The sequence below is a fragment of the Dromaius novaehollandiae genome, chromosome 4, assembly GCF_036370855.1.
Source record: "Dromaius novaehollandiae isolate bDroNov1 chromosome 4, bDroNov1.hap1, whole genome shotgun sequence".
NCBI lineage: Eukaryota > Metazoa > Chordata > Aves > Casuariiformes > Dromaiidae > Dromaius > Dromaius novaehollandiae.
The window spans coordinates 38,835,955-38,856,551 of record NC_088101.1 but is presented as its reverse complement, the minus strand read 5'-3'; the positions used below and the strand labels follow the sequence as shown (position 1 = coordinate 38,856,551).

The window sequence follows — 20,597 nt, the reverse complement described above, 5'->3', positions numbered from 1 at the left end:
AGGCAAATTCAGGAGGTAAACATTTCACTGGTATGCCAGGTGCTCAGATGAAATATGGGTCTGCAGAATTATATATTAACTTTAATCCAAACTTGCAAATAAATGAATTTTGGTGATGGATGAAACATTAAATACTGCACGACTAGGAGATTTCTCTGCCTCCGTCATAAACTGACTTTTTTTTAAAGTTCTTTGTGCTTCACTTGTTCAAAGCAGTGCTTTATAAAGTAAAGGGGAAAACAGTATTTGCTGCAGTCAGCAGATGGTTGTCACATTTTGTTTTCAGTGCTCTTTACCACTTAATTTTGTTTTGTTGCGACAGGAGAGGTTGCCAGTAAAGCATCTGCTAGAGCTTATGGCTCAGGACTGGAGCTGCTGCTGATGGCATACATTCAGAATAGCACTAATCTAAAATAAATGTTTAATAAGCAGCCTGTGAAAGCACCTGGATTTTTTTTTCTTTAATTCAGTTGATGCCGAAGAATCTTGGATGGTTAGAAAAATGGACGTAGCTTTGATTTATGCAATTTATGTGGCTCTAGGTATTAAAAAAGGGCAGAGTTTTAAAATCTTCTTTCCTGAATTCCAGCTCATCAAGGTGCTGTACAAGACCAGCCTTACCAGCTGCCAGTGGAAATCGATCCTCTCATAGGTCTGTCACTTCCTTCTCTCTTTGCGATTCATTAAGCTCTGTATGGTGGCCCTGAAGTGTAGATTACGGTTGTTTTTCACTTGCTGGTTGCTGGGAATGGAATTTTCCTGATAAACCATTTGCATGCAAATTGGAATGCAATGAGCTGTGGCTATGCTGGTATTTCATCAACTCCCCCTCGTTGGTTTGCCTAATTTGAACAGGCCTAGGACGCGTGTCAGTGAAAATTAATATGGATGCTGTAATAATGTGTGATTGAGAATGTGCATGAAGTACTGTCAGGATAATATTGGATCTTTTCATCACTCAGACTTGTTGATGAGCAGGAGTGAGGCACGTTATGATGAATTGGTGCGCTGGTAATGTGATGGAGCTCCTTTGCTGAGGAAATTTTCATAATAACAGTGGGGTTCTTAACTGCACCGTGTTGTGAAAAATAAAACCATGGTGCCAGGGTTTCATCATTAAAGGAGATCAATCCTTTCTTCATAGACCTGCTGTTTGGGCTGAGGGGATTAATGTGTAATTGCAAAGCAGTTTCAGAGCTGAAATATATTGCCCACTCAGTTTTAGTATTAAGATATTAGTATTCATTTTTCAAGGGTATTGCATCTTTTGATCACCATCACTAGTTACATTTGTATATGTTTTTCTTTCATTAAAAAAGGGTGGAGGATGTCTCACTTTTATTTAATGACTCAGTGTAACAGATTCAATTTATGACTTTTTATTATAGAGGTTTATTAGTTTAGATAGAGCTGATCTTTCTATTAGCATGATAGAGTTTGGTCAGTTTTTTCATTATAGACCCATATTTTGGGGAGTGTAAATGTTGACTATAATTTAGGAATGTGTAATATGGCAAGCGGAACCCTAAATGTGATTAAAAGAGGAAAAACAAAACAACCGAAACTCCAACTGCAGACACATTGCATGGTAATTCACAAGAGGCAAAAAGAGGGGGAAAAGTGAACAAAAAGTGAAGTGACCAATTATGCAAGCATGGAAAAATCAGAGCAAAAATGAACTTGTTCAGATAGGGTGAAATGACAGATGTGTCAGCCAGTGAGAATTAAATTTCAAAACTAATATGCGCATCACAGTAGGAACTGTATAGTATCTGTCTATAGATACAGACTGTTGCTGTGTAGCCATTTTGCTAGGTAATCTCTGTGATAATTAAATCAGGAATAGTATGAGCCTGTTAAACCATTTTTGCAGAGCTGATAAAATTAAAATGTTTTTCCAAAGTTTTTGAAATCTTTTCCCTCTGAACAATACAATACCTACATATGCTGGAGGAGGACATATGCTGTAACTCTCCTTTCCTTCCTGAAATGCACTTTGTCCAAATAATGTTTGATCAGAAAATGTATATTCTACTTTAAAACCAAGCAGTCTTAAAAGTATAGATAAATATCACAGAAAAAAAAAAAAATTGCAATGGACCTGTCTGACCACATTTCCTACACATTGTGAAGAAAAGCATAATTTTTATTTTCATTTGTATTTTTCATAATTTTCAGACTTATAGTTCTCTTTACAGGCATAGCATTAACTTAAAAAATACTTTGATTTTTGTTCAGTATAAACGCATTTAAATGAATGTTCACAGTTCTGAAAAATGGTTTAATATTCTTTTCATACAATAGATCTCAAATCAGCCTTGTGATTACATTGGGCATAGCTTAAAAGGTTTAAATGTTTCTCTGTCACTGTTAAGTAGCATCATTGGGTACAAGCAAGTAATTATGTACTTAATATTAAGGTTCTTAATTGTGGCTAGACACATTTACCTAGAAATGGCACCTAAGAGGACCACAAAATTGCACTTTTATGGTTATAGCAGGAATCTTGTTGCTGTCTTAGTCACAAGGAAGGATTCATGCTGTCCTTGTTTTCCAGTTGCACAGGAAGATATAAAACAGCAATGTCTGATATGACATAGATTCTAGACCTCTTTTTAGGCAAAGTTTTTTGAAGGCCTCACCCACACTGAATTTGTCACTCTGAAGGTTTCTTTGGTTTTATTTGCCATTATTTTGTCATGGTAATGCAGTATGCTTCACAGTGCATTTATAAAGCATTGTTGTTATTATTGAAGTGGCCCCAATGGTGATCAAGGCCCCTTTATGTGTTTACCTGAAGAACACATGGCAGTGCCTTGCTAAATTATTTGCTACCCATGTGGACAAGACAGCGTCAACATTGTATACCTAACTAAAGCATAAATAAATTAAGAATTTGATATAAAGTAAATGGAGTAAGGCCAAGGCTTAGTGAATGGTTAGTCTGTGAGAAGGGAAGGAAGATAAAGAACAAGGAGTAGAGAAGAGGACTAGGAAGACCAGGACAGGGGAAGGTCCCGGGACCACCAGGATCAGAAATCATGGGGCTTGCAAGGAGTGGGCGGAAAGGCTCAGAAGCACTTACTCTTCTAGGGTGGGAGTCAGTTTTCCTTCAGAAGAAGGCATGTTAAAGTTCTCCCTGCAGTGTAGGATTTTCATGATATTTATCTATATGGACCCATGTATATAGATTAATTAATGAGGACAAAATATATTATGAAAATATGCTTATTAATTGAGTACTGTCCATTCCATGAGTTCACAGTGCAAGATTATATGGGAAAAAAAGAGTAGGTGATCAAAGTGGGATAAATATTTTTTCTCAACTCTGAAGAAGATCCTGGAGATAAGCTAGTTAATTTTTGTGCAGTGCTAAAAAAATGTGAAGTGCTCCATATGAGCCTGATGGTAATATTTATTACAAGCATTATTTTTTAAATTGCAATGCTTGTGATGAGACACAACTTCTGTACAATTTTCTTTACACACACAATTTCTCTACAATATCTTCTGATTATGAAATCATAGTTCTGTTGTCTGCTACATGTAAGCCACTATATAGCACCATACATATGCATATATCTATATGTATAGATACTGTCTTACTGTTAGATTTCTTTCATTTGTTTGTTCATTTTAATTTTCCTAGACTAGAAGAACTTTGGGGGGGAGGAAGCATTTTACATTTTTATGTATCCTTCAGTTTTGCAATTTTTCCTTTATATTTGTCAATTGTATTTTACTTGAAGGGATTTCTTCCATTTTAGAATATATACTACAAGGAATTATCATTGTTCCCAGAAGTGTAATAAGCATTTTATAGTAAAAGTAGGAAGAAAATGTCCCTGCCACAAAAAAAGCAAGTAACAGCAGTAAGAAATAGTTCTGTTGTGAACACGCAAGTTCTGAAATGTGGTTTTATTCTGTGCATGTGGATGCTAAATATCTTCATTTATGTGTCTTTCTGTTCAGCCAGCAATACAGGTATGCACAGAAGGCAAATCACTGACCTTCTGGACCAAAGCATTCAGGTGCATTCCCAATGTTTTGTCATCACCTCTGACAATCGTTATATCTTGGTCTGTGGCTTCTGGGACAAGAGTTTCCGAGTTTATTCAACTGATTCAGGTAAATGTATTTCTAAAATAAAGGAATAGTCTAAGAAATTCTCTGTTCATCATAAGCCTACTTTTTCAGAAAAAAAAAAAAAGTATGGGGTGGGGAGGAGAAAGTAGAGTATGTATTTATTCCCTATGAATAACATTTGTCAAATCTTTTCCTCTCTACTGGTACTCTGTATAGCATGCCATTGGTTCTGTGGAAAAAATATAAGACAGGGAGCTCTTGTTTAGACGTAACATCACATTTAAAATCCATATGATTCTGAGAGAGGCATGCTTGTTCTTACACTGCAGTCTCACAAGTAAAGTGAGCTAATGAGTTTTTGTGAAGTTTTGCACACTAGGAGAATTAATTGCTCTTAGAGCACTTACTTGAATTTACCTGGTGGTTTTGAGCACTGGAGAAAAAAAAATTCTTTTTTAAAGAAATACAGGCAAGCATAGTAGAAAGTATGAAAAACCCTACCTTTAGTAAAAAAGTGAGGTCTTGAAATCTGGTAAAAGAATACTTGTGAAGGTCTTTGAAAGCTATGGTATAATAGAAAAATTGATTTGGAGCCACTGAATTCTTTCATACAACCTAAACTGACCAATATAATGGGCAGCAGTTAAATTAGTCTGTCAGCCTGCATGTATTCAAACAGTTGAAGTCATGCATGTGTCATGCTAAACAGAAAAGAATCTTTCAACATAAGAGCTGTGGGGATTTAAAAACCATGGAGCTCAAGAAAAAAATAGGTATGATTTTTCCCTTTCATTATCTTATAATGGGAATAGCAACCTCAGTGCAAGGTATTTCTTTGGGATTAATGACCCGGTATGGTTAATGTGTGTGTGTGTGCCATCAAGCTTTCCAGTAGGTTATTAATCCCTAGGGAATATACTACATGTTTGTCATCATTTCTTAAATATATTAGTTAATAGTGTTTTTCACAGTTGGCAAACCAAAATATTGTATAATACAGAATGGTATTTAATGAAAATCTGTTAAGACTAGACCACATGGCATATTTTGGCAGTACAGTACATCTGTCATTTTTGCAATTTTAGAGCCTCAACTGCAAATGAGAAGTTCCATTTACTTTATGTTGACTGACTACAATTCGTTTTAAAGGCATCTTGTTAGACCCTTCTTAGTTTAATTTTCTCATTGATGCAAATAAATTCACATGAAAGCTGTCAATTTAAAGGAGATCTTTAAAAAGTTGGCTAGCAGTGATGAAAATTCATTGTATATTCTTGATTTATGTAAATAGTTAACTAATTTTTTATGTTGAAGGATACATTTGATTTTACATCTATGGTAGGAAGCTGGTATTATTTTGTTAGCTTTGTCTTGTATCAGTCTTAACTATAGATATTTCATTAAGTTACTTCCTCTGTGTATAAGTCAGAGACCATTAGGCATCTTAATTCTAGTATAGCTAATTATGATCTAAACCAAAATACATTTCTGAAAAAAGTTGCTATGAGTCTTCTATGTGTTTCCTTTCTGTCAGTATTAAATATAGGAACTCTAACTATAGTTTAATTCAAGTAACTTGCCATTTATTTTATTTGGAGTTAAAATGAGAATATAGCAGTGAAATACTCTGAAATTGGGAAAACAGCAAGGGAAAAAAATGATGTGATCAGTAATGTGTAATGGCAAGTTATCACAAGTGTTGAATTCAATTATATTTTAGCACTTACACAAAAAAGGAACCTTTTTCTTATTAGATTTTGGGTTGTTCTTTTTTTAACAGGAAATACTTTTAACATAAATCATAGGTTCTCAGCACAACTAGTACAGCAGAAGCACCATAAAACCTTCCTCCAGCAGTGGGAATGATTTTCAGACAGCTTTTTAGATTCAGTAGTGCAGAGACTTGAGTCTGATTTTTTCTTTTAATTATTTGTAGCACAGCTGTCAAAAAGAACATTAAGTGGAAAATTTGTTCTGTCAGAAAGGGATATCTGAGTGCATATGGTAATGGTTGATATTACCACATAGAGAGGATAACTCATATTAAAGGAAACAAACAGAAAAGTTGAGGAACTCTTATGAGATTAACAAAAAAATTTTTTTATAAATATAAAAGAGCAAAAGCATATTTCTTGTTTTGATCATTTTGATGAAATTGCATGACCCTTAGCTCCGTGACAACAAAGTAGAATTAAAAGGCAACTACATTAACAACTGTCAAAGGAATAGCCTTCAAAATGTTTGTTTTCTAGAATAGGATCTATAAACATAGACTATAATTGAAAGAAGAATCTCTCAAACTCAGAGATGTTTATAGCATAAACTTGTTCTAAAAGTATAAATCACCTCAGGTAGTTGAATACCTAAGGGCACACAGCTGAAAGATATATCACATAGTCAAATTCTTTTCAAATCTAAAGCAATCATTGACAACTTGAACTTTCAGGAAAAAACCTATACTTTGTAAGGTTTTTTTCTATATTGCCAAAATAAGGTTATGTGGTCACTGCTCCTTTCCTAGGTCTGGAGTTCAGTAACTTTCTGACAAGATCTATTGATTGGTCAGCACCTGAGACAGTTATGTGACCCTGTGACACAAATTAAGGCCTTGACATACAGAGATGACTGCTATATTAATTCCCATCCACACTGTATTTTTTCTTTATTAATATATATGCAAATTAGTTGTTTGCTTTAGAAAGAAGTCCAGTGTGCACAGTGACCTCAGTCTGCGGTTTTGGGCATACCTTCTAGTGGCTTGTCCCTTTCAGTCTGAAAATGCTTATGTGATAGTACTTCATTTCACAATTTCTTGTTGAATTCCTTTCTCTTGGAGGGTCAAACTTAGCTAACAAGATTTGTCAGCATTTTATTTTAAATCTGATGTATATGTACCAAATTCCATCATGTTATTCCATTTTTTCTTCATGTATCAAACTAAGTAATCCCATTTTTTTGTAGGTATTGTAGGTATTTGTACCTTTCTCATGTTTTTGCTGGTTTTCTCCACTGTAATGTAATTATTTTTTAAATCTTCTGTTTTAAATCAGTTCTTCTGGCTCTTAACATTGTTTTTGCTCTTTTCTCAGAACCACTCTCTTAAGTCTTTTGTTACAGTTTATGTTATTTAGTGGCTGGATCTGAATACAATGCCCTTGTACTGTGTGGAAAGAGCTATGAAGTGTTTCTTACTCTCCATATTATGTAATTGACTGATTGTTTTTAATTTAAATATGTTATTAAGGTGTGCCTAATCTGAGTCCCAACACTAATTTATTATTGCTTGTCATGTTTCTATTTATTATTATGAAATATATTTCAGAACATTTTATTTCAAGTACATTATGTATTATGCATTTCTTTTTCTTTCTTTCTTTTTTGGGGGTGGGGGGTGGGGTGGTGTCTGCATTGTTGATCCTTTCATCACTCTTTTACCCCTTCTGGCCCTTACCAGTTCTTTATCATCTGTAGCTTTAATGTGTGCCTTTGGTTTTCCACCAAAGGAAGGGCAAGAAAGACAAAGGAAGAGAAGAAGGCTTAACTCCTGATACTTATTTTGTATTTGTCAGGTATAGCGGCAAAGTAGTGAAGGACATGCAAATTAAGATGGCCTCAGTCAACCCAAAGCATAAATGGGTGCATGGTCATTGGGGCTGAGGAATTCAAGGTTACACATAAACAGCATCATACTCCTCCTTGTCACTGGATGCAGAATTTGGCCTTGCCCTTATTAACTTAATGGGCCATCTAGGCTCATAAATTTTTTTTGTGTGTGTGACTCTCTTGTTCTGGCTCTACAAGGTCTACAGTTGCTAGTCTTCAGTGCATCTAAGGAGATGGATTTCAGTGCTTACACACTCATTTCATAGAAGTCAGTACGCTGTTGGCAGACTCAGAAACTGGCAGGGCCACTGGTTGTGCTTGCTGTGGTAGGAGCCAGCCTCTGGTGGGTATCCTCCGTTGCCTGCAGCCACATTGCCGAAGAAGGAGCTTCCCCACCTGCTCCTTCTCCCTCTGCAAAGTGGTCTAGCAGAGAGCAACTACAGTTGACCTTACACATGTTCGCTGTCCCACATGCAAACCCAATCTGCACGAGTATCCAAATTCACATTTTTCTGAAAACATTGTTATGTTTAGTTAAGGTTAAAGGGTACTAGCCATATTCATGTTTATATAGGCTCTTGAATGGCACATTTTTAACCACCTAGTTAAAAAGTTGAATTTTTCTGAGCTTTTCTTTCATTTTAGCGTTTATGTGTCTATCAGGGGTCCAAGTGTTTGTCCTGTATGCAGTAGATGAGAATTTCTTCTGCCAGATCTGTCTTCTGAGCTTTTGGGGCATTACAGAAATTCTTAAAAAAGAAGGATGCTTTTTGAAAAATTGGGAATTATGTTAATAGTGATAGATAAACTTAGGCTCAAATGTAATTTTTTAACTGAATCTGTGCATTTTCTTTGTTTAAGGAGATGCTCAGACAGCTGGATATATCATATTTTCTAGGCTTCTCTCATGCTATCTGTGTCCTAACTATTCTGGTGCCTCTTTTGATTCTGTTTTCCACATCATCATCAGACTAGCATTTTTACTGTTCCTTTCATCAGTAAACTGCCATAAAAGCAAATCGATCACGTTTCCTGACTGTAAAATAAATGTAAATGTATAGAATAAAAATAAATCTTCTGGCATGGTTGGACTTTGAATTAAAGTATAATCTTGACTTCTCTATGGACTGTAGCGCTTTCAAAAAAGTTTCCACAAAATCAAGAAAAAAATGAGTACTCTTCTATAGTTCCTTAGATATTCAACTGTAGTTCTTTGAACTTTCTTTTATAAAGCAAATATGTCTAAAATACCTTATAATGTATTTAGTGTGCCTTATAAAGAATAAAAGCAGTACTGTTAAAGCATAATCAATTTTATGTGTTTTAGGTAAACTGATGCAAGTAGTATTTGGACACTGGGATGTTGTAACCTGTCTTGCTCGCTCTGAATCCTATATTGGAGGAAATTGTTACATTCTCTCAGGATCACGTGACGCAACATTGCTGCTCTGGTATTGGAATGGCAAAACCAATATCATTGGTGATAATACAAGTGGTAAGCAAAACCTGTTTTATAAGGAAGTTGTCTAAAATGGCTTGCATCTTGCATGACAAAGTTCTAGATAACATTAATATCAAAGTACAACGTTTCTGTTCTGTAGTTATTTGCAGTTCTAGTTTAAAGAATTGAGTGTAAACAGTGCTTGTTCCGCAGCACAAGTAGAACTCCTCATTTATAAAGTTATAAAATACTGAACATTACAATTCCTTTTTTTTTTTTTTTTGCCAGCATTATTCAGTTGAGGGGGGAGTGGATCAGGGATTGAGAGAATTACCATGCATCACTTAAAGCAGACTGTATCCTATGCCACTATAATCTTATGTGTATAGCTTCTGACACTTCACTCACAGTGCTATCCTACCTATCAATAGTTACTCAGGTACTGCCTTTTAATGTAGACTAAGGTCATTGTAATGAGATGTGTAATGACTTGAGCAGGACGTTTAGGTGAAAGAAGGACAGACACATGGGATGGATTAAAGAAGCAGGCTACTACTTTATTAATTTAACACTTTGGTAGGGTGCTACGTGCCTAATCCTTGCTCTCACATACTAGGCATTTTAATTGGTTCCAGTGCAAGCAACAGGGCTCAAACCATATAACCAGACTAATAACTCAGAGTAGCCCGGCTTCAGCCTAATTTGATTTTAACCCCTCCACACCCAAATTCACATGACAGTCCCCATCTCTTCTATCTCACATGGTTCTGCATGGAAATTCTCCCTTTAGCTCATCACTTCCAGAGAAAAACAGTGAAGCTCCATGTCTGTTCAACCCAGCTGAGTCTGTATTACATAACAGGAAAAGCAGAAAGTGCTCTTGAAATCATTCCAGTTTTACTCCACACAAAAAAATTAATTCCTGATCCCCAAAACAAGGAAGAAGGCAAACATGCAGCTTCACCAAAAGCCTGGGTGAGACAGCTCACAACAGTAAGAGGCTTTTGAGAAAGCTGATGAGAGCTTAATTAGGTGAATAGAGGGGCGCATCATAGCCAAATAGTGGTCCTCTTCTCCTGCATCAGCCAAAATGAAAATGCCCTGAAGAAGAGTGAGAAGCAGTATATTCAGTCCTTCTTCAGAAGGGTGTTAGGTTTTCTGTCATTCACTCAAGGTCTTCTCTGACCATATATAAAATACTTCTAAAAATTAGCCGTCGCCTGCAAAAGACAAAATGGACGTTTGGAAAATAGGAAGTGTTGTTACATTGGGCATATGCTGCCATTAAAACTGGCAATATCCAACAGCTTCTGAATTAATGAGTTTGGTAAAGATGTGTATTTCATTCTCAACATGTTACTCAATTGTAGTTATTTGAATTAAAAAAAAAGGTGGCTCCACTAAAATTGCTTCCCTAGGACTCTTAAAGAAGCATAACTGAATGCATATTAGAATGAAATATCTGAACTGAACTTAAAAATTAATTGATGTTGGCCTTGTGTTTCAAAACTGTTCAACAATACTTAGGTTCAACTCACAGGGCTGCGGAATCTTCGGGCAGGTGATATGAGCAAACTGTCAGCATCTGAACAGTCTGATTCAAGGAAAGGGATGGCTAACACAACTTTATGAGCATGTTTAAAAAAGATGGCTTTGGTTGAGGGACAAAATCTTGGCGGATACTTTATACATGTTTTGCAGTCTATCAGCTTAAAGAAAATGCAAACTCTGTACTATTTCTGCAGAGCTTGTAAACGTAGAAACTCCAAAAAGCCTGTGAGAGGAGCAAGACCGATCAGTCAGGCACACCTTGTAAATTCTGAAGAGCAAAGCTGTCCTCCTGAGGAAAAAAATCTACACATTTTACTGCTATGAAGCAGCCAACATTTGTAGGTGCCTCCTTATGTTGGTTTCCTGGTCTGCAAGTGCAGCCCATCTTTGCAGATCTGTAGGCCTGTCCTGAGAAATTCTTCCTGATGAATATTTGCCAGCCTTGCCTGCATGATGAGCAAGACCTTGGCGCTGTGGGCTCCTTTATGACTGTAGCTGATCACATGCTGAGATTTTGTACCTGTAATGGCTAGAATAAGTCTGTGGATTTTGTTATAAACCATTGTCCATCTTCTCTAAAGCAATTTCTTAACATATTAAAATTTTGAATTTTTCAAAGTTAATACTGGCTTATTTTAACTACTGTTCTCTTTGTTTGTAATCCTAATAGTACCTGTGATTATCGGGAAGCACTATGGCTTCTTTTCTTTTCTTTTCTTTCTTTCTTTTTTTTTTCTTTCTTTTTTTTTTTTTTCTATTTGCCATGATTTAGATTTTTTTTTGTGATCTAGCCATCATTGGAAGCCTTTGTGATGAATTGGAATCTCATGGTACTCTACGTAGGCCTATACGCGTGTATAGTGAAAAGACAGTTTCTGCTTCAAAGAGATGGTAATCTGGGGTTTTAATTTTTCCCAGAAATAGCTTTCTATAGGCATCTCTGCTCAATCACTTTTTTTTTTTGAAAAGGCAAATAAAAAGAGCTGTTTCTGCTTAGTTCTGATTGTGTCAGAAATGGAAAGCACCAGCAGGTTTGTTGGATTTTAAGCCCTGTTACTGCAATATGTTTTTGGGTTTTGAGCCCTGTTGCTGCAACTGTAACTTCCACCAATATGTGGGATGTTAGATATTTAACTTGTATAATTTTATCCCTTTATATGTAAAGGTTATGTTTTGTAACCTCAAAGTACAGTTTATACATGCTTTTAATAAACATTATTCATTGGAATTTTAGATACTCTAGGGCTGAAACGTCTTTCCTCGGTTTTTTCTTTAATTAATTACCTCTAATTTCCATCTTAAATATGATTTCATAGCAACAGGCATCCTATGGCACTGTAGAAAAATCATAATACCAGAGAAGTTTCAACAGAAATAATCTAAAACAGGAGCATTTCTTTCCTTCTTTCATAGTACCTGATGCCTCTGACATACAGCAGTCAGCAGACCACTGTGATGAAGCTACCCTAAATACTATCCCATTGGGCACCCACTACCCCACCAGTTACATTTTATTTAAGTTCGATAATCTGGTTTCATTACTTTAGGAAGCACTGAGCTCTTGATCTCTGGCTACATGTATTCATGTGTTATAATGGCACTTAACTCATGTTGACAAGCCAGGTGGGCTATGGCATACTTGATAAATAAGTGTTTTGTTTGATATTTTTTATCAAGGACAATTCTCTGGCCAACTGGAGGAAAAATTCTTTACATTTTTGGTTTAACAGAAGAAATATGTTACTGCAATAGTCATTATTTAAACTTTTTAATTTTTAACTTTTAAGCTGATTTCTTAAAGAAATGATACTTTTGCAGTCTGCCTGTTTATTTTGTCTCTGATAACCCTTGAATATATTGATCAATTTAAACCAAATTTGATGATTTTAAATCTCAAAGATATGGAATTCTTACATGAGACACATCTGCTGGAAACTATTTTTATTCTTTACAAAACAGCTTGATTAAATTTACATTAAGTCCTTTTTTCCTTCTTCTCAAATTAAAACCTGAAATTCAAAAAATATTTCACCGTGCTCTTTGATCAAATATGGGTTTTTTTCTTCCTAATTTTGTGATGCAGAAATGTTTCTGTGGACAATTTGTGACCGAGCCTAGAAATAATTAGGAACAGAGCCAAGGGTCTGAAATAGCCGTATCCTTTAGAAAAGCCCTGAGCCATGTTGAGTTCACATTAATTAGTGTAATTTACTGTGGAGGTGTATGGCATAAAAAGTCACTTTGGATCGCGTCAAGGGCTTTTATTTTCCGCTCCTTGGCAATGGCTTGTTCTCGAGGTGGGGAGGTGGCGGCGGTGAATATGCCTCCCCTTTGTACCCCTTGAAGCACCACGTGTGGTCTGTATCATGAGACTGGTTTTTGCGTATTTAAAGACTCCGATCTAATAGCAAAGTACCACCTGGGGCTGTGATCCAACGCTTCAAGACTTGCACTGGGCGCAGATGGAGTGGTGCTATGTGTCGAGGTTATTTGGAGAAGGCGGTGTGCGTGCAGAAACGTGCAGTCTTTCGCCCTTGGCCGGTGCAAGGCAAAGGGGGCAGCGGGGAGGTGAGGCAGGGAGAGGAACACATACCGGGGCTCGAAGAAAGGGATGAGCGGCTGTATTTGCATAAAAATGCTGTGCATCCCTTTCAGTTCCTGCTCTCACTTTGAACCTGAAGTGGCTCCTCTTTAGTGTTGGGACATTTCCTAGGCTGAGGGATTGCATTTTACTTTGTAATGACAGAAACATAGAAAACAGGGTTGGCGGGAACATTGGCAGGTCATCTAGTCTATTCTCTTTTTCCCCAAAAGGCTTAAACACCAAAACCATTTTTGACTGATATTTGTCCAGCCTGTCCTTAAAAGCTTAGGCAAATATGCTATTGGGACTCATAAGCCTCATCATCAGAAATCTTTTCCTAGTGTCTAACTTATTTCTTTTTTGCTGCAGTTTAATTCTATCACTTCTTACATATTTATTCTTCTTCATATAGAGAACAGATTTTGTCTTTACTTTTTGCAAGAACTTCCACCTGTTCAAATTATCATGACCGGCAGTTCCCCCCCCCCCCCCAGACTTAATAATACAATTCTTTCAGTCTTTTGCCATAAATCTTGTTTTTCTGGATCTCTGATTTTATTGTTGCTCTCCTCTCTGATTGTCTGTCTTCCTCATAGTGGACCCAGCATCGCAGCTGACGCCCTTCCAGCAACAGGCAGAAAAGAACCTGGTTTACAGAGCCGTATTTCTGTTCTCACATGGGATACTTGCTTATTTTAAAACAGCATGACAGCATTAATCCTTTAAGTGTATGAACCACTAAAAGTTTTAGTCTTTTTTGAAGAATTACTGTCTAGTCAGTTGTTTCTCATCCTCTGTGTAGTTTGACTGAGGCAGCTTGTCTTTAAACTTACTGGATTGCATCTTTTAGGTTGTTTCTCCAATTTGTCAAACTCATTTTGAATTGTCATCCTGTCCTCCGATAGCAACTTATATCCACAAATGTAATTTGCAGTCTTATTCTATCAAATTGATCATTAAAAAAATATGAGACTGCACATGTCCCAGGAAGGCCAATTCATGCATTTATGCATTTTGATAATGAATAGCTGAAAACAGCCTATTGAATATAGCTTTCCAGCTGTTTTTTCATCTGACCTATAGTAGCATCTTCTAAACATGTTTCCATGTTTTCTTTATGCGTTCGCCCGTGTGAAACAGTGCCAGAGTCCTTACTAAAGTCAAAATATATGATGTCTCCCTGAACACAAGTCCTGTTACTCTGCCTTTGCAGGAAATAAGATTGCTTTGACATGATTTATGCATGTCAAATCCGAATCAGCTGTTACTCATCATCTTGTTTTCTTCTAGCAAGTTGTATACACATAAAAAAAATTGTTCTGCCAGTATGTTTCTGTTTGTTGGAATTAAGCTGATTGCGGTCTAATTTCAGTTCTTCCTTCTCCTACTTCTTGAAGATAAACAGTAAAATGTTTTTTTTTAGTCTTGTAGAACCTCACCCAGTCTCTATAAAATAACAGTTAGAGGTTTGGGATTATTTAGTTTCATTTTCAAAGTACCATCAGATCAGTATTATCAGGCCAGCTGAGTTCCAAGTATGTAGCTTATTTAGGTGTTCTCTAATTTCTTGTCTCTCTAGTTTTGTCTAGGACAACACTCATCTATTGCTGCACAGACTTACATTTGCTGCCTGACTGCAGCTGGCCTTTTTACAGAAGACTTTTACTGAAATACTTTGAAATGTCTGGCATCGTCTGTTGATATTGCTTGCTGCTTACTGAATAACAGACCAACTCCCGATCATCCTCTTATGTATGAGCGTGTGTGGTAGAATGGCTTGATGGCATTGCTAGTTGTATCTCGTCTATGCTTGGCCGTCCTGGTTTTGTCCCTGCTTGCTCATGCCCTGTCTCTTATACTGGCCCAGAAAAATCTCACCTATTCTGAGCTTTCTGTCTGATTTTTTTTTTTCCTGTGTTTACAGTCACGGGAGAGCTTTCAGTTGTGCCGGCTGGTTTCTTACCCTTCCTCAGCATTAGGGCAGTTTGTGCTTCTATCCTTATTACTTTTTTTCTTTGCTTTTCTATGGACTTGTTTCCTATGAGATTTTACAGAAAAATGTTCCATATCTATTGAAAGCTCTCTTCCTCAAATGCTTAAAAAAAAAAAAATTACTTTGTTGTTCATGTTCCTTCCCTTACAAAGCATGTCTCATATCTGCTCCACTTTTCACCATCATGTGCTTGTTCTGTTTTGCTATGTTGGTTATAATCATAGCTAGAAGGTCATCTCTAGTAGTTGCTTATGTGTTAAAAATTGCCACCAAGGACTTGCTAGACAGACTTTCGTGTTGGATTCCTTTACCACCAAATGTCTTTGTAGATGCAGTTTCCCTTTTTGTCCAGTCCTTCCTCTTCAGGATTTCTCCCCTCTGCCTACCTTGTAGAGGCCAACTCGCTTAGGGAATTTCAGTGTGTGGCTACAAAGCCGTTGTTTTCTCGTTGCAATTATCTCGTCTGGCGTGTATTTTCTTGGAGGACAGGCGCAGTGGTGAATTTAATCATTTTAGTATTGCTTGTGCTTATAAGATGGCAGGCATTTTTGTAAGTTGAGGACAAGGCGAAGTACTGTTATATTATTTTTGCCCTATATTTAATGAATATGAAGAGACTTCTGTTGTTTTCAGGAGTCCTACAGATTTGCTCATAATTGTTTCTCAGTTTTCATATTTTGAAAAATAAAAAAATCTAACTTAGAAATATGATTTCCTCAATGAAATTAAGGCTTAGTCAATAAAAGTATCCAGTACTAATGAAATATACAGAATCTGTGCATTACCTTATTACTACCACTAATGCTAATATGGTCTCTTGTGATTTATTGCATTGATCTTCCACACATATGTGAATAAAACAAATTATATTACCTTTTTTATGTTAGCACATAAACCGAGAAAATGTTACCCTCTGTGTATCATATTCACATCATGAGGATCGTGGTGCCTTCATTGCATAGCTTTGTATTTTTTGAGGGTGCTGTATTCAGGTTTTCTGAAGTGTGTAGAGAAATTACTGGTGTAGTTGTGTAACAGGGTACATGTTCAAATGTAAGCAAGTGATTTTAATACCTAAAATGAATGACCTGACATAATTGAGAAGATTCATTGAACAGTTCTACTATTGCTAACATGTACAGTATTGTCTTCAGATTTAAGTTTATAAAATACATAATCTTTTAAAATTATAAAATATAAAATCTCCAAAAAGATCCCATGTTTAATTTCCAGAGTTTCCTGTCTTGCCAAAGAACAGCCTAGCTACTAGCTGAGCTACTTTAAAAAGAAGCCGTATTTTGGTTTTTTTATGGCTACAATTCCCCAATAAGTACTTAAGTATCTGAAAGTCTGTTTTTCAATTAATATGATTATAAAAGTAAAGCTATGGTCTTGAGACTAGAGAATTCCTTAATTAAAATTGCATTAGTTAGAGCAAAACAAACACAAAATCCTGTATTTTATCAGCTGCTACATGCATTTTTCAGTTTGAAAACTTAAACTGTTTATAAATGATTGCCTGATAATTAGTTTTTTTAAGTGGATAATGCAGGTGATTTGAACTCTGAAAATATGACCCGATGAGCATCTGTGCATTGGTCGATGAAAAAGAAACATCTTGGGTATTCATTTCTTTGTACTCAGACACACTAATCCTGTAAAGCTGAATTTGATGAAGATTTACGAATGTGCTTGCTTTTGTACACAGTGTATAGTCACACTGATTTCAGGCAGGTGATATTTCTGATGTTAAATCAGTAGAAAAAATCACCTCCTTACCTGTGTCCCCCATCCTTATCCTCATCTTGAATTACCTACATATTGATTCCCAACTTTCTGCATGATCTGGACCTTTGTTTTCAGTTTCAAAAACCGTGTTAATACAGAAGATAGCATTTCACATTTTCAAAGAAGGTTTATAGCATAAATATTTAGGATTTTAACTTGTTTCCTAAAATATATATAATATATATATTTATATATAATTTATATATATATAAAATATATATTTTAGAAAGTGGTGTATATAGAAGCTGTTCTTCTTAAAAAGTTTAAATGAGAAGTAGTTCTAAAAATTATGTCTGTCAATATTTGCCTTTGCATTTATTATGCCAGGTAGTATAGTATCAGGATGCCCATAAATCAGTAATCACATTAGTTATTAATGGAAATTCTGCTGTTAATGGTGTTAATTTCTGTCACATAGGTGTTAATTTCTGTCACATAGTGGTTTGTCATAATAACCAAAAATTTTCAGAGCCTCCAAATATTAAAATGTTTGAAATCGCTGCAGCTAAAAAGTCTACAGATGCCATTCAATGTAGTCAGTCTGTTAAGAGAGTTGCTCTATGATAGTACGGAGCTGAGAGTTCAGAAACCGTCTGCATGTGCTCATTTTCCGTGTGCAACAGCACATTTATTTTTCGACCCCCGTACGTTATGTTATTGTGTGTGTCATTTTTCCAAAAAGCCAGTAAATAATTCAATATTAACACTCTTTAACTGCAGACATAACAAATATTCTTTGTTTCTCAAAAATGGCTGGAGGGAGTAGCACAGCAGTGTGTGTAAAGCAAGAATCCTGCAGCACCATCTGCTGGCATTGAGTTGAAAGCTGGTGCTGAGACATCCTCTCCAAAACACTGCTTAGTACAATATTTAAAATATATGTGTTTTGACATGTTTGGTGCAAAAAACATTTGGATTTCGTTTGTAGTATAATTTTTTCTTCTTTTTATTAACATACTCATGAGAAAACACAAAGTGAATTTAAGATTGATATACGAACTGAAACAGAAATATGTCAGGAGTGTTTTGTTAAGTGCGATTGTAAAAAGAAATGGAATACTTTTTTTCCCTAGAACTTTACCAAGTTCAGTATTACATTTTTCTATTCCTGTAAATCAAATTGAGTAAAATTTATTTCATAGAGAAGACCCACAAGGCATACAAAAATAGCCATAACATGTTTTGGAAAGGGTAACAACCACTAAATATAGTTCTCCCGAACATTGGTTGCGTTATTCTGCACTAGCCACTGAAGCCTCCTGAAAGCTCAGTGGCCGCAGGCCCTGATGCCCCTGCGGCTGAGCCTGGCGTTCCCGGTGCGGTGCTGGTGCAGCGCTGCCGCGAGCGCTGCGAATGCCTGCGCGAGTCTGGAACAGAGCCTGCGGTCGGGCAGCGATAAAAGGCCACTCTCGTTCCTTCTTTTAAACTGTAACACTTTGATACCTCAGAGAGATTGAGGCCTCATTCCTCCAAGTACTCTGTAAATCACATGTAAATGATGGTCCGAGCCTCCAAATATTTGTACTGAAAAAAGATGAGATCTAACAGGTGGATGAATTCTGGTATATCTAGAAATCTCCAATGATGCTGTATAAGCAATATAATTCCCTATTTATGTAATGCCAAGAAGGTCATCTTATAGATACGAGGACACAGTCTTCATTCGAAAGAACCTGCAATTGCAGTGGCTGATGGTTTGGAAAACATTTTAATAGTCATGGTGGTTTGCTGTTAATGAGCTTGTAAGTTTTGTGTAATACAAATACATATTTTTTTCGTGTGAAAAGTATGTCTTCCAGGGTTATGCCCAGCATCTATAGTATCCTTGTTTTCAACTGGCTGAGGGAGAATGTGTTTCAGGAATTGTGAGTCAGAGGAAGTAATTGCAATTTTATTGTAGTAGCAAGTTTTGAGGCACTGTCCAGACACAAGTGGAGGCAGTGTGTATTTTGAGACTGGAAACATAGAGAAAGAGTTTTGATGTTGGTATGTTGGCCGTATCCAACTTCAGGTGTCACTAAAAGTATATATGTGAAATTCTCCAGAAGGATAAGGATATTTAGTGCTTCATGATGTAATGCAGACCTTCAGGTTCCAGGAAAAACAATGCTATATTTACAACTTGTAACTAATAGTTGATGTGGTAAAAGGAATTATATTCATATGGTAGATGAATACAACCTTAATGTGCACCATATGCATAGTGGCGGAATGATGTACTAATATATCACATTTATTTACCTTGTTTGGTTGCTGGGAAAAATGACTACCATTTGATTCTAAGGCTATACCACATAGGACAGAGCAGAATAATGCAGAAGAAGTAATAATTTATAGTCTAGAATTGATAATTTGAGGATCTTCATGAACAACTTTAATGTTGTAGAAACTGTTTGGTCACGACGATAGTTCTGACTCAGGCAGGAAATTAACTTGTAAGAGTTTCTGGAATTAATTTCTATTAACACCAGCATCACAGAGGTAAACACTACTCCACCGAGTGCAAGAATATGTTATGTAATCAGAAGTATTCCTAGTATACTCCTAGTTACATTGATAAAAAAGGTGGAAAACATCTATCTAGTAAAATACACAACTGATGAATTGATTTGAAATTAATTTTACAAAAGCAAACAAATAGCTAAAGCACAGACTCACACTGCATACTGTTATAGGACAGTATTATTCTGAAGCGATACATTTTTATTATTTTCAACGGATATAAATTATTTTAATGGGGGAAAAAATCAGAAACTGCTAAATTGAGCTAAATTCTCATATGGAAGCTCTCATCTCAAATTCATTTTCGCCCAAGGTATAAGATAGTATATCAGTTCCAAATTAAAGTCAGGTTCAGCAAATTGTTATAGAGATGTATTATATCTTACTGCAATTCTGCAGTAGGTGCTATTTCTGACCGAAGTAATTGCTTTATGTTTGCGGGTTTTTTTTCCCTGTTGGGCTTTTAGTTTCTTTACTTGGACTTGCCAGGAATGGAGTAGTTATAACTATAAACCACAAGGGATAAATATGAAGAAAAACTGATTTTTTTAAAAAACAAAAGTAAAACAAAAGCTGCTCCATAAATTTTTTTTTTAGAAGATTCTCAAACAAAAATGACTGTGTTTTAAAACTTCAAAGCTGATCGCGGTTTATGAAGTCTGGATGGTGCAAATATTAAAATACTAGTGTACACTGACCCTGAATATTCACCTGCAGATACTTTCAAGGGGCTTCAAAAAGGTCAGTATTTGTGGGAGGGAGCCCTCTGAATGACTTCCAGGACTCCCGGCAGATGAATCCTGAGTCAGGGCAAACTGGTCCCAGAGACCCTCACGTCGCACATGGTGTGGGAATTCAGAGCCTGGGGATTACTGACTGTGTGAAATCTGCATGGTAATATTCCGTTCACGAAGGCCTGTTAAATCTCTCTCTTTTCTTTATTGTGCTTGTTTTGGAAACACAGTCAACCTGTCCTCTTGAGAAAATGCATAGGAAAAATAGTCCGTTCTCGTATTAGTACTGAAAAAATGAGAGTCACTTTTCGCACA

The 20,597-nt window shown here is 36.2% G+C and overlaps 1 protein-coding gene across 4 annotated transcripts in view; it reads left to right on the top strand.

Annotated features, from left to right (window-relative positions):
- The window catches only part of LRBA (LPS responsive beige-like anchor protein), a 417,031-nt gene that overhangs the window by 379,162 nt on the left and 17,272 nt on the right, over nt 1–20,597 (top strand). For all 4 annotated transcript variants that reach the window (XM_064510803.1, XM_064510804.1, XM_064510805.1 and 1 more), the window contains exons 51-53: nt 590–652; nt 3,973–4,128; nt 9,017–9,184. In XM_064510803.1, the coding sequence (XP_064366873.1) occupies nt 590–652; nt 3,973–4,128; nt 9,017–9,184 (387 nt within the window). The remainder of the gene's footprint in view (nt 1–589; nt 653–3,972; nt 4,129–9,016; nt 9,185–20,597) is intronic.